General features: G+C 44.8%; 1 protein-coding gene across 1 annotated transcript; it reads left to right on the forward strand.

The window, feature by feature from the left end:
• The first annotated feature begins 89 nt into the window (after positions 1–89).
• On the forward strand, positions 90–24,359 carry LOC144162838 (S-phase kinase-associated protein 2-like). Its single transcript, XM_077693530.1, has 11 exons — positions 90–253; positions 2,239–2,533; positions 4,684–4,792; positions 6,438–6,546; positions 7,903–8,017; positions 9,862–9,917; positions 11,596–11,736; positions 12,566–12,664; positions 13,867–13,994; positions 18,424–18,586; positions 20,669–24,359. The coding sequence occupies exons 1-11, from the start codon at positions 210–212 to the stop codon at positions 20,853–20,855; spliced, it is 1,446 nt and encodes a 481-aa protein (XP_077549656.1). The 5' UTR covers positions 90–209; the 3' UTR covers positions 20,856–24,359.
• The last annotated feature ends 684 nt before the right edge of the window (positions 24,360–25,043 follow it).

Below are 25,043 nucleotides of genomic sequence, written 5' to 3' on the forward strand. Positions count from 1 at the left end.
CCAAACAAACTTGGGGTATAACGGTTTGCTGCATACGTCCAGTAGTAAACTCTCCAGCAGCCAATCGCGTCGCTCGATTTTGACCGGGGTTGCTCGTGCGAGCAATTTGGTTCATTGGCCGCTAACAGCCGCCGAGGTGGTACGTGATTCTTGGGGTGCAACGCGGGGACGGCGGCAATCATAAAAGTACCGATCGGGGCACCCTGAATATGGATCAAAAAGTCGTTCCCTTCACTTACTCCAGTTGCGAAAGGTAGGTCGATTTCGAGGCACCCTGCCGCCTAAACATTCCTAGCTTTCAAGTTTTGGGTCCTCAAATCGTAGCAGTCGCTTCACTGGACGCTGCATTCCAAAGGATTGCCGCCGATGCCTGCGATCGGTTACATAATCTAGCACAATTTTTGCGAAAATGGAGTAGTTTTGTTAGCCAGCGTCTATATATGATAAATTTTTGTGATCGAAATGTGTTTCCAAGTTTCTTGCCGATCGCTGCAAAAAAGTACCGAAGCAGTTGCCGTTGGAACTGTGACTGGCCGGTTAGTCACCCTTTGTGTCTCTGATTGGTGGCTTTAATCACCAAACCTAATATTTTTTGGCAAGAAGAACCGAAGGCACAGATGGGGTAGTTTTTGTTATCAAAATGATGCCTTTTCGTTGTTTGTAGGGCGATTTAGGTGACGGTTGCTACCCCGCCAAAACTGCCTTAGCGCGCCAAGTACGTTGGGCGCCAATTCGTTATCCCCGAGTATTCTACAGGATATTGGTTAATCTTTGTACGATACTTTACATTAATGAATTATATAGATAATATGGCAGGTTTCAAAGTGCGTATTGTGAGGCCAGAACATTCAATACTCGAAAAATAACTCGCAGTAACCGCGCAATGTTAGCGCCGTTTTCTCCGGCGCTTTGCAGGGCTGAATTCGAGGCTGGCCCAGTTTGCCGTAAAATCATGTTGCTTTTGAAATACCAGGAATAAAACGTAATTGTAGCAATGTTGTCGACAAGGGGAATAGAAGACGTGGTTTTATTTTTGCCGCGTAACTTCCGTTTGTTTCAAAAGTTCAAACGTGGCAGTGTTGCTGCGGCCAGTACTCGAAGCGGTGGGATTAGCTCTCGCAGATGTGGCTCATCCGGTTAATTGCATGTCTGTATAAGAACTCGTTATTGCCTTATCTCGGGTGTTTAGACTCTATTTTATTTTTAGAAAGTTTTACCTCGCCGGCATGAAGGTGATCGTAACTACTAACCGACAACTGAACGGGGTAGCCGAATCAAACGGCATTTGACTGTGCCCTGCGATTTTTGTAAATTGAATGAAAGAGCGATGACTTTATTACACACAATTCACGTCCGAATTGTGGGTTTCTGGTTTATTATGTTGTGGAGGCGGCTGAAGGTTATGTGCTCCTCGAGCGGAGGTCATAGAGACCGTCAGATGAGCGACTCGATGACGAGGTCGCGGGTTCGATTCCCGGCCGCGGAGACCGCTTTTCTGATGGAAGCGAAAAGCAAAAACGCCCGTGTGTACGAGATTTCGGCGCACGTTAAAGATCCCCAGGGGGTCAAAATTAATCCGGAGCCCTCCACTACGGCGCGCCTCATCTCCTGCGTTGCGTCGGCGCGTTAAACCCTACAATCAATCAATCGAGTGACTCGATGACAAATGTTTGCAGTAGTTTGAGGAGTAGGGTGGTGGGGTTGGGGATGAAATTACGGTGTCTGCCGGGCCAAACAATGTCATTCCTTCCTTACTACAATTCCACATAATTCTTCCTCCGTTGCATAGTCTTCTTGCTTGGAAATATTGAGCCCTTTCCCCTCCCTCTTCCTTTTTTTTTCTATTTTTAAGCTGTTGAACTGATTACGCTTACTGCTCATCACAGCATCATGAGGTAACCACATGCAGTGACCATAACGAACGATGCGAAAAATGTAACTCAAAATGTGCAGCAAACAGGTAGTGTAGGCAACAGCGACGAACTGCCGCTCGCGTTTGGCCAGCCAGAAGCAGCCCACAAGTGAGCGACAGTGATAGAGGGCATTGACGGCAGAGTATTAATTTTTTTTCCCCTTGTTGCTGTCACCCACACTATTTGTTTGTTGTACACACCGAGTTACGCTTTCTGCGTTGCTCTTCGCCATCACTGCATGTGGTTACCCCATTAATTTATGCGGCAAGCTCTGCGTGAGATCGATGTTCACCACCTACTTTCTGTTTTCCTTTTCGATGAACAGCAAGAACCGTAGCCCCTTGCAAGACATCTCGGCCAACCACCCTCCCAGCAAGCGTCGAAGACAAAACGTGAAGCGATCGCCCATAACCACGGCGGCAAACGGCATCGAAAACGTGGCAATCTCAGATGACGATTTTGAAAATGTGCCGAAAGACAGATGGGCCGTTGAAGACCGCGTCCCGAGTGAAATTCTCGAAGACATGGGTGTCAGCTACCTTGACGATGAATCCCCACACACCAGTTTCACTTCTCTCGTCCCGCCGTCACCACCAAGGGCATCGCGCAAGTTCTGCAAGGTAGGTAATCCTAACTCAATGCGAAATTTTGTCCAAACACATAGGATATTTCGCATGAAGGTTTTGTGCGACTGCCGATGAAAGCTAACATTCATGTTGGGTTTTTTGCACTATCTCTCTCGTGTTAGTTTTCTGCCGTACGACTGCTTAGGCAGGAACCGTAATGTAAGAATCTTAAAATGTTTCGTTTCTAGCTGGATCATATTTTCAACAGTGGAGTTGTTGTAAGTCTAGCCTTTTCGTCCGTCTGCTGTAGGTCGTGCGTCACACATGAGTACGAGCAGGTTTCGAGAACCGCCAGCAGCCTTGCAGAAACCCGTTCCCAGACCCACTGATAAAAAGGACACAGTGGTCTCGCAGGGGCAGGACGTTTAGCTGCCAATTTCGTTGCGCAAATCCTAGGATTACGCGGTGACGATGCTGCCATTCTCGGGCGAGCAGAAAAGAACCACAGCTCCACTGTTTCGGAAGTTTTGCACTGGGTGGCACTGGGTTTAGTTTTTAACAGCAAAGCTCTTTAATCCGAGCATTGTCTATTGCACCAAAATAACTCGCGGAGCGATGAGGTCGCCTTGTCTAGCAACCCCTGGCACTGCTATGCATAGCTTTGCGCTCGCTTTGTTAGCCTAAGCGTGGCTTCGCCGAGCCTCATAGGCGCCCGTCAAGCCATGATGTCACTGCACAATGCTTGGTGTAAAGGCTGGTGTGCAGTAGCGGCGTCCGGGCTTGCTCCATCTGAGGAGCTTGCAAAAAATAGTGAGCACACGTGAGCGTGCGCCACGTGAGGAGCACCTGGCGTTGGCCAGCTCAACCTTCAAAAACACTCTGCCCAGCAATCGTGGCGTGATCTCTGTCCTGCTGTTTTCCTTGCCAGTTCATGTGCCTGACGTGGGGTGCACCGACGCCGAGTTCGCAAAGCCAGTTGCCGTGGGTTCTAGCATGTGCTAGCGTGGTCCACTTTGGAAGAGATGTGGAAGGCTCTGGACAAAATGATCCAGGCCTGCCAGTCATAGAGAACTCTCAGCAACTTCAGAAATCTATGCGAGGTGCAACAGCTAAATGTCCAACGAAGCCCGACTCTGCTTTTTCTCCAGCCTTGCACAACTAGTGCATGCTGTGACATCTCTCTCTCTCTCTCTCTCTCTCTCTCTCTCTCTCTCTCTCTCTCTCTCTCTCTCTCTCTCTCTCTCTCTCTCTCTCTCTTGTAGCTACCATGTAAAGGAGCACCAGTGGTGGCAGCTAAACTCACATTTGCAACCAACAGACGTTGCAAAGTGCAGAGCGGGACAACTTGAACTACAATGCCCGAGGCATGCAACAGCGCTGTTTGGAGATTTAGACAACAAAAGATGAGCAGTGCTTGTTTGCACAACCCCCTTCCACTTGCAATTTTGCGCTGGCTTTGTTTGAAATAGGAGCTGATGATGCTAACAGGTGTCGTCGACTCGTTGAGCAAGCGAAATTGAGAGAGAGAGAGAGAGAGAGAGAGAGAGAGAGAGAGAGAGAGAGAGAGAGAGAGAGTTATTTTAAACGGCCCTGCCGAAAATGGAGTTCTGGTGGGCTGCAAATGCTCTTCGGTACTCCACAGGAGTCAGGGCCTTGCACGTGGACAATGTGCCAATGACCCTAAGAGGGGGGAGTCACCACAATCTATGATGTATTTGTAAATTTCGATACTTTCCCACACACAGCTTCAGATAGCACACAGCACCAGTTATACCTGAATATGATAAATGATATCACTGAATAGAATAAAGGACAATAGAAACCAATATGTTACCTGATTTCTTTTTCTTTCTTTTCTTTTTTGCATTTATTGAAGTAGTGCAAAGCACAGGTCTCGCTAATGCGTCCGACTCTCTTTCTCCCCCTAAGTCTAGCAAACAGCTGTGTTTTTTAATGGATATAAGTAGGAGGGACAAATAGTGGGCTGGCATATTAAATGCACAAAAGTGTCCAGGGCTGCTTTTGCTGATCAGGAGGGTAGAAGGAAAAGAGACCATTTAAGCAAGTGGGTCGTACGTAGGTTTCAAGCTATTATAGTTCTACAGTATATTCGAAGGCTTGCTACCTGATTTTACACTATGGTTTAAACCATGAAGGCCACTTCGGGGGACCACCTGCTGACACCACTCGCTCCCTTTTTGCAGGGACAGAAACGGGAAATACCGTCCCTAGGAGGCACACCGCAGAGGACGATTACCGCCGCCTTCGCGCTGTGCAAGCGCAACACCAGACAGGAACTTAACAACGGAAAAGGTATGCAAAGACACTGCCCCTCGCATGCCCGATTCTCCACCACTGATGTCTCGTTTCAGTGCAGGTGTTGAACTTACTGCATGAATTTTTTTTCTCGTGGGAAAGTAGCCTTGATTTGTAACGCGAACATCAAAACTAAGCTTAGTTTTTAAAATCACCACATGGTTTAGATTTATTACAGTTTTTTTTTTCTTTGCGTATCACATATGATACACCATGCAGTTACGGGTAATTTTTTTGCACATGAAGAACAACGTAGGAGATGAAGAGAAAAAGGAAGCAGGATTGAAAAACGAGTAGAGAGTTCGTGAAATTACATTTATTGCACCGAGGTGCTGCAGCTTCCCTGAGAGCTCATCACTAAGACAATTTCAGGGTGATCATGACAACGCTCCTTGATAACGATGATGATGATGACAACACATGATGATGCCCTGTTTCTGAAATGACTACACTGCTCCAGCATCCTGACTGACTGACTGAACAAACTTTATTAAGGAATAGGAAAAGGGGGGAATGGGGTAGGGGGTAGGGTGGAGTGGAATTTATGGGTGGAACCCTGGGTCCAGGGCCCCAGTGGCCTCCCATGGTGCTGAAGCACATCTAGCAGGAACTTTTGGCACCGTTCTAATACCATTTTCATTTTTTTCTGCAACGTGGCGCTGGGGCTTTTGAGTCGGGGCGACTATCTGCATAGTGTATCATATGTGATACGGCTCTAAATGTAGTCATCGCGGCTCATTGCAAATGTGTTCGGCGCTCAAATTGTCACAAGAGGAAGACAAGGAGCCATTTAACTCGCTAATAATTTTTTCTGAAACGATAGTACAGTCCAAAAATTAAAAAAAAATTGCATTCACCTACCAGTTGGAGCATTGAGAATGCGACAATGCCTCCCCATGTTGTGGACTACGAATGGGGTTCAAAATAGCTTCGGAAGATGGAGCCACTGCGGGTGTAGTTGCCGAACAGGATATAAATTCAAGCAAAACGTGGTAGATCGTTCTTATTTTCACTCGCACTCCGCGAGAAAACAAAGTTTGATGCGTATCATATATGATACGCTATGCGGTAAGTGGTAAAGTATCGCTGTTAGGCATTGACAGTTTTGGTCTATAGGCTTCGAAGCACCAAAATTCAGATTTCTGCTCCCCCTCGTTTTATTGGCAACAATTGAAACGTACATTTTTTTACTTGTCGTTAGCTCACTTATTGAAGTTGTGGACGTTTGTGACGTTGAAAATATCAACGGTAGACGTGGGGTGCCTTTCAATCTCTGTAAGGTCTTTAGATGCCTTCTGGCTCTGCTAGGTGTATTTTACAGAGCCATCTAAGTAAAGTGATGAAAATGTGTTTGGTGCTTTAGTATTTGAATTTGAATTTGAAACAAGGTTTATTTATTAGATCCTGGTGAATGTCATACAACACAATATACAGAAAGAGGTCCCAAAGTGAACACTGTAGTGGGACCTCTTGTTAGTAAATGCGAAAAGTGATGTAAAAAGGTACAGAAAATGCAGTCGCGCGTACAGTAGATAACGTGAAAAATACGACAAACATTTCTCTTGAAAAATTTCTCTTGAGCCGGGTGAATCTTCTACGCAAGGTGTTTAAAACGTTGCCTCCCTGGCTTTTCCCTCAACAGACCCCTTTATGGATCTATCAGACGAGATGATCTTAGATGTCTTCAAGTGGCTGCCCAAGACGGTCCTGGCCAGTTGCGGGCGTGTCTGCAAACGGTGGATGCGGCTAGCGTAAGTCGTTTAACGATTCAAATGGGGGATGTGTTCCAACTGTAATGTTCAGTGTGGTCCCTTCCTCATTAATCTGCATTTTCTATCTTTACAGGAGTGGTAGAAGTAGTAGTAGAGACAGGGCAATCCACCCAGACTATAGGTAGACTGGAGGACTATTAATTTCGTGGATTCTTGTTCTGACTGCAAATGCCAAGTATCCAGTGCACCGTTGCAACGCAGGACTTTGAGGCTGAGTTAGTGATTGCACAGGTGGTTCTATAATATCACCCGTTAGTGCAGGAGATTGGTGGGAACATTTGTTTGTTTCATTATTGTTATTATCGTTATCAGTATTGCAATAGGTTTAACTTAATTCTTCCGGAAGGGTGTCACATCTGGCAGAAAAAAAAAAACGTGTCAGGGCTGGCCTAACTTTCTGCTAAAACGTTTCCGTCACCTTAAATGTGTGGCCTGAGCACAAGCGACAGATCTGTATCGTGCATGTAATGTAAAGATGTGAGTAAAAAAAAAATGTGCAGAAATTCAGAGGATTGTCTAGTAAAGTGTAGCACTTTTTTACTCCGCTTCTCTCTGCCAACTCTGCATCTTTGTGAAAATGAAAAGCGTTACACGGTTGTGCCATTTTCACTTATTTTGTTCGTATTTTTGTCATTCTTTTTTTTTTTTTCTTTGCTTTGGTTTTGGGGGGGAGGTGTGTCATATGCATATTGTTACGTGGCAGCCAGACAAAAGTGACAGGAACCGTGGTGAAGAATGATGGTTGATCTATTTACACTGCAACCATGAGTGAGCCAGCACGAGGAACACACGCGCCAGCCATTTCTTTGTCATTGTCGTTCGTCTTGGGTCATACCATATTTATTCGAACATAAGGCAAGGTTTTTTCCCTATATCCAGTCTCAAAGGCATTCCCACATTATATGCGAAGTTATATATATATATATATTTGACGATTTTTTTTACTCTCCAAAGTGCACCCTTGCCTTGTAATCGTGACTGGCTTATAATCGAATAAGTACGGTAGTCATGGGGAACATTATCTACATATGAGTCCTGTGACAATCAAGTTCACTTTTATGTATACATTTTTAAAAAGTTTGTACTTTTGGTTTTCCAGAATTACGTTCGACAAGTTTGGGCGATTATAACAATTAAGCATGTCACTTCTGCCAGTTCTGCATTTTTGTGCGAATCCGGTTGTGACATGGTTGGGGTTGGGGGGGTACCCAGCAAAGCATGCTACGCATTAAAATCATACTTCAAATTTTTGGGTTTTCGATGAGTGACCAGCGAGTTGCGTTGACAGCGCTCTTTTCCAGTTGGAATATCGTGTGTGCTGGTGGTTGTGCACAGGTTCGACGAGAGCCTATGGCGCCGCATTGACCTCACTCAGAAGCACATCAGCCCCGGCGTTCTTGGAAACGTGCTCAACCGCGGGGTCGTCGTCCTCAGGCTAGCCATGGCTTCCGTGAGTGTTGCCGTGTTGGCGCTTTTCGCTTTACTTGGAGCACTGCAAATCGAATAAGCCTAGTCTTGCGGTCACACTTGGTAAGAGGATTCGTCTTTGCAATTGACTGAGGGAGGAAAGTGTCCTAAATTTAAAGTTCGTTGCTGAAGTGTCCTAAAATTGAAGTTCACTCCTCGGTACACACCTAACACCTGATGTTGACCCTGAAACTGAAAGAAAAGTACATTACATTTATTTTGGTGACGATGAGTTGAGAAGTTGCAAAATTTTAGAAGCTGTAAATAACACTTCATATTTACACAATTGTTAGCACGTCCTTTTTTGCCCCTCCCCCCCCCTTTTTTTTTTTTTATTCACTCCTTTCAGAGAACAAAGTGACGCAAAACAGGGAAAGTGGCTTGAGATTGTGTCCTGCACGCATTGTGGTAGCTGAGTTACTAAGGCGTTGTGCTGCTAAACCCAAGGTCATGGGTTTGATCCTGGCCATGATGGCTGCTTTCTGATAGAGGCTAAAAGGGAATATGCCCGTGTGTTCGAGATTTTGGCGCACGTTAAAGGTCTCCAGGTGGTCAAAATCAACCCAGAGCCCTCCACTACGACGTGCCTCACAGCCCATGTGTACCCTCGGCATTGTAAAATGTATTCTTTTTTATTATTATTTTTTTATTGTGAACTGAGAAGTTTTTCGTGAATGTCATAGTAGTTCAATTTGTTGTCAATATAAATGCACAAAGATGCAGATGTTATGTGTTATTAATAAACATACGTACATCCATAGTCAATGCAAAAAGGGCAAGAGCCTACCATGCTACATGTTCGCTGTGCAGTGCCCGTCTATATAGGACCAGACATGCAGTTATTTAAAAAAAAAGCTTGACTGGTGGTTGCCTTACCTCTGTTTTATGGGGTTACATTGCATGACTTTAACGTGCAGGTTATATTCGTTACTATGTCATGAAATCCTGAAACACTGAGGGCATCTAACTCTCTCCGCTTTTCTGATGGCGGTGAGAAGCAAAAACGCCTGTGTGTACGAGATTTCGGCGCGCATTAAAATCCCCGGGTGGTCAAAGTTAATCTGGAGACCTACACTACGGCGCGCCTCATAGCCTGCATTGCGTCGGCGCATTAACTCCTGCAATCATTCAATTCTCTCTCCCCTCCCCACATACTTCGTAATACTGACAGAATTTACTGTTTCCCTTGGGCAGTTCTGTGCTTTAAAGGAGTACTGACACGAAATTGTGTTAAATTTTTACCACGGCAATGGGTGCCTACCAGCCCTGTAATCATAGAATGGCACATTACATGGCCAGTTGTAGCGTAAATAATTATTTACAGCTTTGTTTGTTCGTGTTAGTTCAGGTTTTGACAAAATAAACACCAAGGCGGTTGCCATGACAGGAGGGAGCTCACAACATCTTTGTTCTGGTCGCACTACGACTGGTCCAGACGTGTGCGTGTCCATCCTGACTGGTTGTGGTCGCAGGCAGCATGATGTCAGTGCCAAAACTGCAACATGATAAACAAGGTGAAGCAGTGCATGCCAACACCAGTCAGTGTGTTGGCTACATCACAAGAGCCCTGACGTTGGCAGTTTGAGGATGAGCTGCTCATCGCGTCATGCTGATGCCGATGTTGAAAGGGTATCCGTTCTGAGCTTTCTCGAGCGTGCAAAGATTTAAAATTGGTTTAAAATATGTTTGTTGAAACATCCTGGCAGAAATCTCAATATCAAAGGAAGCTTTTTACATAGTTATCTCAGCTTTGAAATTTTATGTCTGTACTCCTTTGACAGCAACTGCTTTGTGCACAACTGACTTAAGGTCTCGACGCGCTTTCAGATCAAGGCGCCCGTCTTTGGCGACACTCCACTGCTCTGCTGCCCGGCTGACCGAAGGTACCCGCAATGCTTGTGACCTCTTCCTTTGCTTTAGTTTAGCACAAAAGCACAGGGGTGTAGCCAGGTGGGGTTGTTTTGCTGCCTTGTTTTGCACCCCTTGTTCGACACTTATGCATGCAGAAGAATGGCATAGGATATTGAATGGGTGTCCAGCGCAGCCTCTGTCTCTTTGGTGGCGTATAACACCCCTCAAAATATATTTTTGACTACACCACTGTGAGGGCACCGAATGCGCCATGAGCGGAAATTTCATCTAGTCTGTGAAGCCTCTTGTGAAAAGGATAGCTGCGCCAACAGGAAGGAGAATGCGCCACCTCATTTGGCTGTCCGCTGACTGCTGTATATCCAGATTTAAATTTGAAGCTCCGTGTCTTAACCTGCATTGCAACAAATTGTGTGCTGTGTGAGTGTATACTAACTTGTATATTCATGAACACCTTTAACACAACTGTGACCTTTGTAAACCAAGAATAACAGAGTCACTGAGGAGCAACGGCTGCTAGTGCTAATAGGGAATTGACTATGTGATACGTCACCAAATTTTTGTTTTGTTTGAATATTTAGGTAATTTTAGCTTGTTTGCACAGGCAGCACTTTGTAATGGAGTGAAGCGTTCGCGTTCTAAAAGAGCGAAACCCAGTGAAGAGGCTGCAAGAGAAGGAGTTCAGATGGCGATAGTTATTTTTATATCTGATAGCAGTTATAGGTGTGATAGTTACATTGTCTGTAACCTAATACCTGCTCTAGAGCAGTCTCTAACATGGTATTTGTGGGAAGATTAGAAGTTGGGGGGGGGAGTGTCCTTATGATGTTCTGTTTTGCTGCACAGCATGCATCTATTGCTGTATAAAGATGAAAATATACATTGCTCAACAGTAGTTTAGGTGGGCCCAAACCTTCATCTTACCTCCAGCGCTCTAAAACTTGCACAAAACATGTTTGTTGTTTATAATAGAAAATGGGTGTAGGTTGTAGGAGCAACATTGTCCAGTGGAATGTCAAGATACTGTTGCAGCACTTTTAATTCAATCAAAATGCAAGCATGCAGCAGAAACATGAACTTGCGAGTGAAGTCAATTAGTGGCTTGTTGGAGAGATTAGTGTGCGGTATTGGAAAAAACAGGCAAGTTGAACATTAAAAAAAAAAAAAGGCATTGTGTTTATGCACCACAACGAGACCTTATATAGCTTGCTATAGCGGAAAGTTGCAACCTAGTTTACACTGCGTGGTGCCACATAACGTGCATTTATTCACGTGTACTGTGACTGCTAGCCTACAAGTTAACACATAGTGACATGGCTCATAGGCCCCATACTAAAACTGGGAATGTCGAGGAAGCGGTCCACTAAACCGGTAACCAACAGAAGCAGTTGGAGAAATAGCAAATGCTTTGCATTACAACCTAAAATAGTGATGCCAATTCAAACTACTTGCTCTGTGCGCGTTTGCCAACTGCGGCAAGCAGCGCTTGCTGACATTTTCTGTGCCTCATTGCCATCAGGAACGGGTCCTGGCATCAAGTCGTTGTGCGTGTGCATAAGACCAGAGCATGTTGCATATGATCGCAGCGGGCGATCAGTGCTTGCGTAGTTTCAGGTTGCTGCCAGATTATTGTGATGCCCTGTTTTCGCTTCCGGCTACTGCTAATGGCTTTACTATTCACGTTTCTTGCAGTTGGGGCGTGAGCAAAGTGCAGTACCTGGACCTGAGCATGGCCAGCATCGAGGTGTCCGCACTGTCTGAGCTCCTGGGCAGCTGCACCCAGCTCAAGAAGCTCAGCCTGGAGCAGTGCCCACTCGACGACCACATCTGCAGGTTGGGGCTGCTCGCACTGTCTATCTACGTACCTATCTAATCTATACCCTCCACCCTCCCCTCTCTCTCTCTCTCTCTCTCTCTCTCTCTGACTCGCTGTTCGGGGCTGCTGACACACTGTCGACATATCTATCTAATCTATACCCCCTTTCCTTCTCTCTCTCTGCTCTACTCTTGGTTCGGCTCGGCTTGACTATAAGCTGGGCTGGGCTGGTTGCGGTGCATTGATTGATTGATTGCTTGTAGAGTTTAACGCGCCGACGCAACACAGGCGATGAGGCGCTCCGTAGTGGAAGGCTCCGGACTAATTTTGACCACCTGGGGATTTTTAAAGTGCGCCGAAATCTCGTACACACGGGCACTTTTGCTTTTCACCTCCATCGGAAAAGGGGCCACCGCGGCTGAGAATCAAACCCTGGTTGCGGTGCAAGTGCTAGACAGTGGGGTTGTTGTGTTGTGCATGGGAAACGTCCGTACCTTGTAACACTTCAACCCAGCTCTGACCGTGCCTGTGGTCAATGAAAGACACACACACACAATCCTTTTCAGCCGCAAATGCTCTTTCTTCTCGAGCATGGGAAATTCGAGGTATGGACGTCATTGGCCCATTGCTGTTTCTTCTCACTAGACTGTATCTCCCCGTTGGAAATTCTGCCATTTTGCCCCGGTTTGCTTAGCACGTGGTACGTGACCTTCGCCTACCCTCTACTAGGACAGTGCGTGTTACATGCGGGCATCTGAAGAGCAGACTTCTGTCATGAGACTGATGTGCAGTATTCACAGTTACTTTTTCCCTTTCTCTCTCTCTCTCTCTGACTTGATCTTGCAGGCTAATTGGTGCCAACCGGGACCTGGAAAGCCTCAACATGTGCATGACAAAGGGCTTCACGCATGCTGGCATCACGCACATCACCAGAGGCTGTACCAGGTACTACTACCCTGCCCTCTTTACTTAGCGGCAAGCCCAAGGTCTTGCGCTTAGCTTATCTACCTACGATCTTGTTGTTACGGCTTATGCAGGACAAGTACACCTGTTAGACGAAAAGTTTATGACAAACCTGCTTTAGAAAACTCATCACTGTTGCGCCTGTGCTTCGCGACATCTTTCAGTTGACAGTTGAACGCTCACTTCAGTGTTCGCCCTATGTATTTACAAGGGGGCGTTCGATAGACATTTGGTTCGAAAACCTTCGGAAGGAATTTGAAATGGCTAAAAAGCACAGGTGTTAGATATGTTGCAAACCATAAATATTTGCCTTCTGCTGAGGTCATGAGGCAGTCACATGTATACCTGGAAAAGTGGATTCAGCCATTTTTGAGATATGGTTGCCCACAATTTCAGCTTTTTGCGAAGCACCGCTGGCTGTTCATACGTCTTTTGGTTATCCCTTACGAGTGTCTAAACAATACACAGGTAATGGAAAGCAAAGCGTGGAGGCTTTAAGGGGGGACACTGGTCTTGTGGACTTTTTTTTTTTCTTAACTTATGTGCTTGAGATTTACACATTAAGTGTATTTCACTTCAGGCAATTTTTTATTATTATCTGCTAATGAAAAATGGTAACACTTTTTATCCCTTTCTGCTCTAGAAGGACCACGGAGTACAACTATACCACAGTAGTAATTTTGGCATTGTATCTGCAATTGCTGTAAACTTATGAAATGTCATGTCATCAATTTCCAATGTTTTTGTAAAATTAACTGTATGATATCTTGTGCCAGCAAAAAGAAATTCCACATTTTTGTGGTTTCCTTGCACTGTCCAGTTCACAAGCTTTCAAATGCAGCAAATATGATACGAATCTGACCAGTACATCCAAAGATATTGTACCCGACAATTGACCCCATGGGAAAAAATTGGTCCTGAGAAAACAAGGCATGAAATTTGGAACCATATGGAAAATGGTAATTTAGGTGACTTCAAATAGCGACAGCTTCATGAGTTCTCATGGTACAACTATAATATTCTGCAGGTACATCATTTGGGGCCTATAGACTGCAAATAAAATTAGTAAGAAAATTGATTTTGTGGTAAATTTTCAGTTCCAAAGGCCCATGTGCCCCTTTAAGCATGTTTTTTGAACAAGCCAAGTAGTTGCCAACCCCATTCTTCTCTCGCTTGCTGGCCAGCCTGACGTCTTGGAACCTGGCCTGGTCGGGCATGACCACAGCTTCCCTGGACACCCTGGTGCTGACGGTGACCCCCAAGCTGCGCAAGCTCAACATCTCGGGCTGCCGGACGGAGCTGAGCAATGACCGTGGGTGCTGTTTGTTCCTCTATAGCGCGCTTGAACCTTGTGTGGTCATTCTTCCAAAGGGTGTGCGGGAAACTGATGCACCAAGGGTTAGTTAAAGGGGCACTGACACAAAAATTTTGCATCTTGGTTTTTTTTTTTTTTTTTTTTTTTTTTTTTTTTTTTTTTTTTTTTGTGATAAGTAGCTAGTGACCTACTTATAACCTGTAGAAACCTCATTTGCTTCAGCGTGTGACGGTTGTTTAATTAGAGGCATTTTCAATGCAGCCAGTCGCAGTTTCGGTTTCAGCGAGTGCCGCGAAACGATGGATTTTGTGGATTTTGTGTGAACAAAGCTGACCACGTGACCGTCGGAGGGATATCACAGAGCAGAGCCGCCGTAGCACTGTCGAATCCGCATCGACGGCAGTTTCTGCGAATGCCCCCACGTACTGATCTTGTGAGGCGCTTAATTAAAAAGCGACCGTGGATGTGACGCAGGCGCTGCGAGTGCAAATGCTACCGCGGCTAAAGGACGACGCGCGATGCTCGAGACGATGGGTGGCAAGACGCGCGCTGGGAGCAGCCGGCCGGTCTGCCTACAGGTCCGCCTACAGATGTGTTCGGCTTAGCACTGCGGCGGATATTCGAGTGCCGCTCTCGTAAGCGGTGCAGATGACAATTTTTAATGCAACCCGCCATCGCATCATTAACTCCTTTCTCATGTAAGCCACCATGGTCGGAACTTGAGGACAATTTCGTGCAGCGGTAACAAGCTATCACTCGAGCTACCTGCGCCAGCCTGGGCCACTTCGCGGCTGTGGCCGCCGCCTGCACAGCGACCGTGCGGCTAGCTCAGTGGGCTTTTCGTGCCTCCGGCGCGTTTTCGCATCCAATGGTAATAAACAGTAATAGAAACAGAGTGCCTGGAATCGCTGTAGAACTTTGGTCGCGGCCAGCTGCCCGATTAGCTGACGAAATCACGGCGCCTCCGCCGCCAACGATCGGGTTGTTCGCTCTCGAGAGCAGAAGCTCCGCCCTCCGGCCCTCCGATTGGAGCGGTGAGCCGGGCGAGCCGGCGAAAAACGCCGGCAGTGCGGAAGCGGCAAACACAAACTCGTGACGTGTTTAGATGTTGTTTATTTACACCATATCCTCAGGATGTCGATTGCGCGTGGTCCTCTGCTGGCTGCTCGGTTGCGTTTCACACACTTTAAAATTGATTTTAAATATGTTCTAGGCTGTATTCGCCTATGATATTTTGCAGATGATGTATATGTGTTCCCACCAATCTATCTCCGAAGTTATCTCGCCTTCAAAATTTTGTGTCAGTGCCCCTTTAACTCTTTCGGGACCGCCGGAAAAAGTGATGAAAAAGGGAGGTCTCAGTACAAATTTTTTATTACATAAAGTAAAGGCACCATCCTGCCTTAGCATATACCAAAATGCAGCTAATTATATGTTCTTTGACATACAATACCAAGTTTTACTTCAACACTGACCATAGAACCATGAAAAAATCTGAAAGTAAGAACTTCGTAAAAAAACTACAGAAAAAGATAGAAAGAAGCGTAAATATAAAAATATTAAAAAAGAATAAAATTATTTCAGGATATACAAAATCTAACACTATGCTTTGTTTCTTCATTGCGAAAGTTTGATGCGGCTAGGTGTAAGTGGTTTTTTGTTTTGTGTGTGATCTCTTTGGCACTAGGGCCATGGCTACGTCGTCGCCCAGGTACACGCCGGGCTCTCGTCTCGGCGAAAACTTGATCCGTTTCTACGCTGGTGGCAGGAGATCACCACCATAGGTAGTTAACACCCTAGCGAACAAATATAAACCAGGCAGAACATATTTCGAGCGCACATACCTACCCCAGAGCCAATTGAAACCGAAACCAACACCCACCTTTGAGTGCGATTTGATGTTCCACGCTGATCGACACCCGAATCCTCACTCGAGCTGAAATCCGATCTCTAAAGCTGCATTCTGACTCTTCACTGCCACTCTCATCGTTAAAATCCACTGTAGAAGGCGAAGATATGTGAGACGAGACGAGGCGGATTTCTTATCGCGCTGGCGCGAGTATGATGCCATGTTTGTTTACATTCGAAACCACTGCCCGTCAGAATAAAATATCTGATGCGTTGCCGCCTGGCGATAAAAAAAGAAACTTCACAAAAGAGAAAACTCCAGTTCTCAAACTATCTCCTAGATGTCACTAGGTGTTCCATTGAGGAAAAATTTGTATTCTGCAGGCTCGCGAAACCATCGATCATATGTGATCGATGGCCTATGGAGCGGTCCCGAAAGAGTTAAGGTAGCTACTACTAAAGCATTTCTGCAGTACCCAGTGCTCAAAGTTCTTGCTTAAGGGGGCAGACTGGTCTTAGAGCTATTTTTTTTTATTTACCAACCAATTTTAATGAAACTGCACTGCATTATAGAGTTTCTTGTGCTGATTTCATATCTGTCATTAGAGTTTTTGTAAGGTGATGGTATTTTGAGTTAATTGATGATTAATTGCCATTATTTTGGGTCACAGTTACAAAATAACCACTCCATACAGAATGGCAATTGCCACGTGGCTAGGCAGAAAAATGACTAAAGAATATAACGTAGGAAGCACTTTTTTGATTCAGCTATTTTTGGTCGTTTTACAACACAGTGAACTTCGCTTCTCCCGCGCTCTGCCAGAAATGGCTCGCGGGTGGTGCCAATTGAACAGAATAATAATTTTCCAAAGCCTCCATTTGAAAAATTTGTTTCCAACATTGTATTCTCCACACATTTCGGTATCAGAAGCAAAAAGTATTACAGTTGTACCTGCACTGGGTGCCGAGATATCTGAGGACGAAATGCTAGCTTTGCATTGCAAGAAAAGTGCCGTTTCACCATCGAATTCTGCGCTAACTGAGCTGTAGAGTGCACTTTAAAATGCTATTCTAATATAATAACAACAAAATATGGTTCCTTTTGATGAGGAAATTTACAGACTGATAGAAAAATGGCCGTGAAGACCGAAAATGCCATTTTTCAGAGAACGCTTTTTTTGACCGTTTTTTGGCCCCAAAGACCCAACTGCCCCCTTAATAGAATGAAGACGAAAACGTGCCTTAAACTAGACAGGACAAGGAAGAAAAGATATGACAGAAACAGGTTTCTGTCTGTTTCTGTCGTATCTTCTCTTCCTTGTCCTCGTCTAGATTGTGCCAAGTTTTCTTCTTTATTCAAATATGTACCAACTAGCTCAGTGACAGGTTTTGTTGAACCTACTTAATAATTGAGGCTCTGTAAACTTTTGTACCACTCTTACCAAAACGAGAGTCTGCATGATATCTTCCTTATTCTGTCCTCCTGACAGTCAGTTGCACAGCGGGTATGGAGGGGATAAAGATCTATTATATGCTGTTATTGATAACTTGACAAGCTACAAAGACTGCGGTACCCGTATGTAAGGGAGGCAATGGAACATTTGAGTGGAATGAGCCCCATCATCATAACTGTTGATGATCATTCTGATTGCAGTCATCCTTATAACTGATCGTGCTAGCCTGCACTTCTGTTGTACAGTTTGCAACAATGTGCTGAGTGAAGGTATTCCCACTGTCTAGCACTGTACAGTTGTGAAGATGATGTATATTTGTTAGCTTGCGGAAATGTAGGCTTTCATGCTGGTGGAACACCCTCGCAATCCTCGTGATAAGACAGTGCCAATGCTCCCAGGTAAACCGTTCGTTCGAGAGGCTGCTCAAGCTTGGGTGCCAATTAACGTTTAATTTCATATTGGCAGAGCAGTATTTTGTCTGTGAGGGCGTGTTTTTTACTTTTTTTTTCTTTCTTTTTCTGCTTCTCTTTTTTGATATCTCATTTGTGGTTGTTAGTCCAGCTTCTATAGCTTGCTGCTTGTGTGCTCCTAGGTACTCCCTCAGTTTCGGAACTGTCTCTATTTTAGGCTTTCAGCATTTGCATTTCAGTATCCGGATTGCTTTACATATTTTCCAGTACCTCTGCCAGACCCTGTTATGCTTCTATAATTGTTCTGCTTGAAAACCAGTTTGACGATCTGCATGGTTTGCCATATCTCCGTATGACAGCCAATAAACGCTGAAAATTTGGGAATTCTCTCTTATAAGGCGTTTACTACGTACAGTAGTCGACCAATTTTTCGGACCTGGAGGGCAATGAAATATAGTCCGAATAAAAAAGCAGTCTGAAAAATCCATGAGTCATTACTCCTGTGGTACAACAGGCAGTTCCTCGTCGAAGTCCGGAATATCCAGCAAGTCCGAATTTTCGGAGTCCAAAAAAACGGTCAGCTACGGTATATGTATACAAAGGCATATATCCCATATACTATACACGGTTTTCTCCAACTTTGAGTGGCTTCTGAATGTATTCAGCTTCTTCATCTGCTTCATCCACTGCCGTTTGCTCTCCTCCTTCTTCCAGATGTGCTAGAGCTGGTCAAGCAGTGCCCACGCCTCGTGGAGCTGGACTTGAGCGACGCCGCAGAGGTCAGCTGCGACGCGCTGCGCGCCATCGCCAAGGGGCTCCCCAACCTGCAGCTGCTGGCCGTCAGCCGCTGCTACAACATCGTTCCCGCCACCTACCTGTGAGTCAGTGGAGATGTCCGCTCTCTGTGAGCTTGTCAAAGGCAGCGAGCTGGTTGAAACCAAAGTGGCCCTACTCTCTCTCTCTCTCTCTCTCTCTCTCTCTCTCTCTCTCTCTCTCTCTCTCTCTCTCTCTCTCTCTCTCTCTCTCTCTGTCTGTTTGTCTGTCTCGCTCTATCTATCCATCTATATCTAATCTATCCATATTTTTTTAGAAGTTTGATGGTGACTACTGTTGTGTTTATTATGTTGACACTATGAATTCTGCAGGGGTATCTTTTGTTTTTCGTCGTAAGGCATAGCATAGGGGTGTGAATTACTTGCAGGGGCCAGTTATAGGGGCGCTAATACGGTACTTGTGCACTTTTAGAAGCAACTTTTTAAACGCAATGTAAAGTTTCCTCATGTACTGTAACAGGAAGTCAGAATTTTTTTCTGTTGAGCAGACATGAAGCACTGCAGGCAAGGTGGAAACCTGCAGGGCCAGTAGCCTTTAGTGCCCAGAGTTTAGTGGTATAGGAGTTGCAAAATTCCCCATAGGCCCCATGCATTAAAAAACAACCCCCCCCCCCCCCCCCCCCTTTTTTTTTTTTTTTTTTTGAATTTTGATGCGATCTGTTCGCAAAAACGCGAACTTTTTCTCCCCCCACACTTGTCATTCCATCGCTCCGAGGCATTAGCAGTCAAGTGACCTAACTGTATGCATGAGGTTACTTTCTAGGAAGTATAGCAAATCTTGGCTTGCTCAGTAGGCTTAGGTTGTTAGACAGTCCAGAATTCTGTGTGGTCATGTGCAGTTTCTGTCCTATATTTTGATTGGAGGAAACTAAGTTTGCAGGGAGATTTAGCGGTTTAGCTAAGCCAACTACCGAACCTCAGTGTAGCAATTAAGTGCATGTTTCGCCATCCTGATCAATCGAAGCTTTTGTATTGATTGCTTTGCGTGTAGTAGTGATGTCATCCCGAACATGCGAAGGTTCTTCTGCTTGTGCACGAAAACCTATAAAAAATCGAGGCCTGTAAAAAAAAAAATGATATTCGATATTGGAAAGTTACTATTCGGCATTCGCACACCCATACTTATTCGTGTAACCCTAACAAACAATTATGAGAATTCTACGAAGGAGGAAATGTTGCAGGAGCATTTGCTTCTACAAGGGGACTTGTCTGAAGTCAAGTCTTTTTGTAGAAATGTTGGCTCCAACAACGTTCCCATTTTTCAATGGTTTCTCGTCATAACTCCATCTTTCCCCAAACCTTGGCATTATTTAGATTTTTAACTGACTATGTGGTCATTGGAAATACACACAAAGCCTTGAAAGCCCTTGAAAACCCTTGAATTTTTGTCATAAAGCAGCATGGGCCTGAAAATTAATATGCAAAAAACTAAAGTAATGATCAATAATCTTGGGACAGCACAGCGATTTGAGATAGGTGGTGAGGCAGTGGAAGTGGTAAGCAAATATATCTACTTAGGCCAAATAGTGACCCTGGATCCAATCATGAGGCAGAGATAATTAGAAGGGTAAGAATGGGATGGAGTGCATTCGGCAGGCATTCTCAGATAATGAATGGCAGCCTACCATTGTCCCTGAAGAAGAAAGTGTATAACAGCTGCGTCTTGCCGGTACTCACCTACGGGGCAGAAACGTGGAGGCTCACTAAGAGGGTTCAACTTAAATTGAGGAAGACTCGGCGAGCAATGGAACGGAAGATGATAGGTGTGTAACTTTAAGGGACAAGAAAAGAGCGGAGTGGGTCAGGGAACAAACTCATGTTAAGGACATAGTAGTAGAAATTAAGAAGAAATGAGTGTGGGCAGGGGATGTAATGCAAAGGCAAGACAATTGTTGTTCATTAAGGGTAGCACAGTTTATCCCTAGAGAAGTCAAGCATGGCAGGGGGCTACAGAAAGTTAGATGGGTATGAGATCGAGAAGTTTGCGGGAATAAATTGGTCACAGTTAACAGAGGTCCGGGATAATTGGAGATCCATGGGAGAGGCCTTTGCCCTCCAGTAGGTGAGATAGGATGGTGATGATGATAATGAAAATGAACCCTGTCTTTTTCCTCCACTGTATTCAGCGTCCTGTCGCAGATGGAATGCCTGCAGCACCTGGAAGTGTTCGGTCTACTGACCGACGCCGCGCTGCAGTCCCTACGCAGCCGGCTACCGCACGTCGACATCAACAAGCAACTCTTCTCAACCATCGCAAGACCGACCACTGGCGTCCGCATCAGTAGCATCTGGGGGCTCAGGGTCCGCGACTGAGTGACCGGACGGACCGGTCATGCGAGTCCTGGACTTTGACCCACTGTACACAGTGCCACCGTCACACCCGCGTTCACCGCAAGTCACTGCCACTCCATAACAAAGAAAAAAAAATAGGAAAAAAATGTGCTCAAACTTTTCTAGCTTTCCCTATGCGAGCTGTGCGCCTTTTGTATGCAGTAAGGATATGAAAGTGAAGAAAAGTTGGGGAGTAGATTTTAAAAGAAAGAAATGAAGTTTCACTAAGATGCCTTGCTCAATAAAACCTTTTTGCACTCCCCATTTTTCCCTTTTCCTTTTCTTTTTAGCTTTTTTCACACCGAGTGTTTGTTTTTGGCCGATATTTTACCTTTTTCGGAGCCAAGTCACCTTTGTACCGTCGTTGTTTGAGAAATACTACAAAAGTCGAGATTTTCGGACGCAAAGTGAAAGTTTGTTGTAAAATCTGGCGGCGCATCAAAATGCCCGTGGACTTCGAAATGGCATGCAAGTTTTTGTGGTTTTTAAGGTTGGCTTCATTTTGTAATGCATTATTGCCTTGAACTTGCAATGTGCAAATGGCGGTTGTTGATTGTTGTATACCCTTGTGCTTGTTCAAATGTTAAATCCGAAGGTGCTTACAGTGTAATGATTTACATTTTTGTAAAACTAAAAGTTTCCCCTTTTTATATTTATAGGTTCCACTGGAAAAGAGAGCATTAGTCAATGTATTAACATATCTCTACTGCTGCTGGGCTCATCTGGAGCCTTGCAGGAGTGAGCATAAGTAAGCTTTTTTTTTTTTTGTGACTCTGTTGAAGGGGCTTCATACAGACTTCTTGCAAATTCTTGTATTTGTTGGCTATGAGACAACTGTACTGAGTCAAGTGAGCATTTTTCGTACAACGAATTTGTTAATGCTGCCAATGCTGTTCCATGAAATGCATTCCTAGTGGCCTCACGAGTTATCTTTTGTTTTTCTTTATACTGTTGCGTGAAAAATGTTTGACAAGCCCTTGAACAAAGGTTCTTGGGCAGAAAGTGTTGGTAACAGGTAGACTAGGCAGTGAGAGTAAGAGATAATCATGTGTGCAAAAAGAGTTGCCCTAAAATTGCCTTGGGTGAAGCCTACCCTGGAAAAGTCTTACGGTTGCTATAAGCATTGTAATGTAGTAAACAATGTGTTCGTATTTCATTTTGTAGGATGCTATACAATCGTTAGCAATGTCCATTGTGGCAAAGCCTTAGCACTTCTAATTTTAATGGTAGTGTAGTAAACAGTGTGTTTATATTTCGTTTGATAGGAAGTTGTTATACAATTTTTAGTACTACATTAAAGGAATGTTTGTCAGTGCGTGCTGGAATTTTACCTAGGAAAAGGATGTTACTAAACCTGGTAGTATAGAAGACAAAAAAATTGCCTCTGATGGGCTAGTTTCGTTGTCCTCATTGGCAGGATAGTAGTTGAGAACTGTGAACTGTTAGTTTTCAGTACATTTTTCAAGAGGGATAGGTTAAGCGTAATTGTTTGCTCGAAATTTTTAATTATTTTTAAGCTTATTTCATGTGTAGACAGTTTTCTTGCTGTTTATTACCCTCGGGGTCACCATTGTGGTTCTATGGTTTTACCCACTTAAGGAAGTGCATTCTCGTATTTCTGTTTCTACCGTGGCACACAAGTTTAGGGGAAGCTTAAACAATTCTCAAAGCAAAACTTCACCGACCTAGTCGAGCCGAGTTTTGCCGTCGGCGGCAATTTGACCTTCGATTGACCTTTGACCGCAGCTGCGCTGTGTAGCCTTGGCAACGCATCACGGGACTTCCCGCGCCAAGATCCGCCGCCGCTGGCTTGGCGCACGTGCTGTCCGCAGCTGGGTCGCTGCCTGACCACGTGACTTGCCACGTGTTTGGCTAAGACAAGCGCCACACTCACGAGCTTGTCCATAGATGAGAGCGACGCCAGGTCGTCGGCAAGCAGCGTCTGACCACCCCGCGGATACAGTGTACTAGAAGAGAAAGGTGTGTCGTTCGGGGCTGATGAGGTGGGTCCCTTTTGCAATGAAAATTCTGCTGAGGAACTCCTGTTGTAGGCAGCGCCCCTGGCGGTCGCTGCTGACTAGTTGGTTTCAGAAGTTTTGGTTGTTAAATTAATCCTTACTTATTGCCCTAAATAGTATTATTTCTTTATTTCATGATGTGAAGTTTTATAAAGCTTGTCAAATAACTCTTTAGTTTGATTTAAAAACTTATAGGTGGCGCTGGCGGCAACAGGAGTTCTCTGGGGAACGCCTGCTTTCCATACAATTTTTTCGTCGCAAAAGGGACCCGTGCTCTGCTTTGTTTTTTCCCCCTAACGACACACCTGTACCTTGTAGTACACGGTAACGCGGATATCGCGCAGCGAGCTACTTTACTGGAGAGGGTCCGTAATGCCAAGCACGTGAAGTTGCCTGTTTATTCACGTGTGGCTAACGATGTGTCTACCCAAGCCTAAGCGTAGCCATGTCTAGCCACCGACATAGGCACAGCCGTCATACCTGCCTTATTGAAAAGTGTATAACAATTACAGCTAAATCAAAGGTTAACAAAGTGAAACCAAGACTTAACCAGGTCAAAGCAAGCTTTTGCTTTGAATATCCACAGTTAGCTGAGCTAGACTGCAGCCATCTTTTTATTTTTATTGCCATGAAATGTACAACAAATTGTATGGAATGTTGCAAAGTGATTCATTTGGCACAGGCAATAAGGATCACGTGTTCAATCACTCGTGACTTGACCGGTCTAGTCGGACAGGTGGTCAAGTGCACAGGCTAGAGCTACATTTCTTTTTTTTTTTTTTTGTATTTTGCTTGGAATTTCTGTCGGCAATCGTTAAGCCAGAATCTGCTCCAAGCCAAACAGTCACTTACTTGGTTTTATCAGTTTCTACGTGCCATACGTTTCACTGAGGCGCTCTGGGTTTAAAGCTAGGACAGCGCCATGATGGAATCGGTATCTGCCTTCACAGTTTTTCACTGTAATTGTTACTAACATGGAAGTAGGCTCATAAGTAGTGAGACATGTTAGGTCATTTTCTTTCATTGGACGGAGCTCATTTAGTAACATTAATAATGCACTCTGCTGTTATTCTGGTATTACCCTTTTTTTTTTTTTTTTCTGCTGCTAGCCATAGTCAACACTGACATAGCTTGAGGAAGAACGGCACTTGTTCAAAATAAACTGGGCTTTGTTTTTTTCTTTCTCCTTAGGAAGCTATTTTCTCTCTCTCTCCTCCTTTTCTTTTCTGGAACCCAAAACTGCCATTGCCTAAACCCAAGTCAACACAAAAGTGCCATTGTTGTCATCACTACAATTCTGTGCATTCCACATTCAGTGTGTGTTTGTGTTACTTTTTGGTGTGTGTGTTTCCTTTTTTTCTCCCAAGTGTTTCATTTCAGCATGATCTTTTTTCCACAACGTTTTATGCATGTGATATATTATAGTGCGTGAAAGATTGTTGGAAGTAAATAAAGAAGGTTGCAAATATTTTGGTGTGCAATGAGGCGTTAATATTATTCGTCGCTGAAAAATCCTGCAATCTCATGAGCCACATATTTTAGAGATGTTATGGCCTTTCTGCTTTAGATGAACTGAGTGACTGGTGGCTTATGTTGTGGTCACTTCAAGCCATACAGGATTCGAAACTTCCTGAGAAATTCAATTTTGGAGTTATGTTGTCTTCCAGAGGAGGTTAAACTTCATGTCAGATTTAGTCGACGTCCCTTTTGATACTACCCGGGGACACGACATGCACTCATCACACGTACATGCCACAAGGCCGCCCTCCAACAGAACACCGGCCATACACCGGAGAGGCCAACAACGCCTTAGATGCACCTTTTACAGAAGCTAAGGTAAAGGCTGCCATTTATAAGCTAAACACCAGGTCGGCACCTGGCCCTGACCACATTACTAATAAGATTCTTGGGCAGTTGGACGACTCATTCATCACTGCCGTCATAGCCTTTTTTAATGAATGTTGGACCCAGGGTTGAATTCCAGAAAAATGGCAAACAGCCAAGATTATAGTTATTCCAAAGCCTGGGAAGCCACCACACATCGATCATCTCAGACCCATCTCCCTAACATCGTGCCTAGGGAAACTACTTGAGCATATTGTTTTGACACGACTAACGGAACACGCCGAAGAGACTCTGCTGTTTCCTCACA

Source organism: Haemaphysalis longicornis, unplaced genomic scaffold, assembly GCF_048455015.1.
Source record: "Haemaphysalis longicornis isolate Haplotype H1 unplaced genomic scaffold, Haemaphysalis longicornis Haplotype H1 scaffold_12, whole genome shotgun sequence".
In the NCBI taxonomy this organism is placed as follows: domain Eukaryota; kingdom Metazoa; phylum Arthropoda; class Arachnida; order Ixodida; family Ixodidae; genus Haemaphysalis; species Haemaphysalis longicornis.

Bases quoted from the DNA above. Each gene is read 5' to 3' on its own strand.
- LOC144162838 (XM_077693530.1), top strand. From the start codon at position 210: ATGGATCAAAAAGTCGTTCCCTTCACTTACTCCAGTTGCGAAAG. The intron at 8,018-9,861 runs GTGAGTGTTGCC...ACGCGCTTTCAG, and splicing joins TCAGGCTAGCCATGGCTTCC to ATCAAGGCGCCCGTCTTTGG. The intron at 11,737-12,565 runs GTTGGGGCTGCT...TTGATCTTGCAG, and splicing joins CTCGACGACCACATCTGCAG to GCTAATTGGTGCCAACCGGG.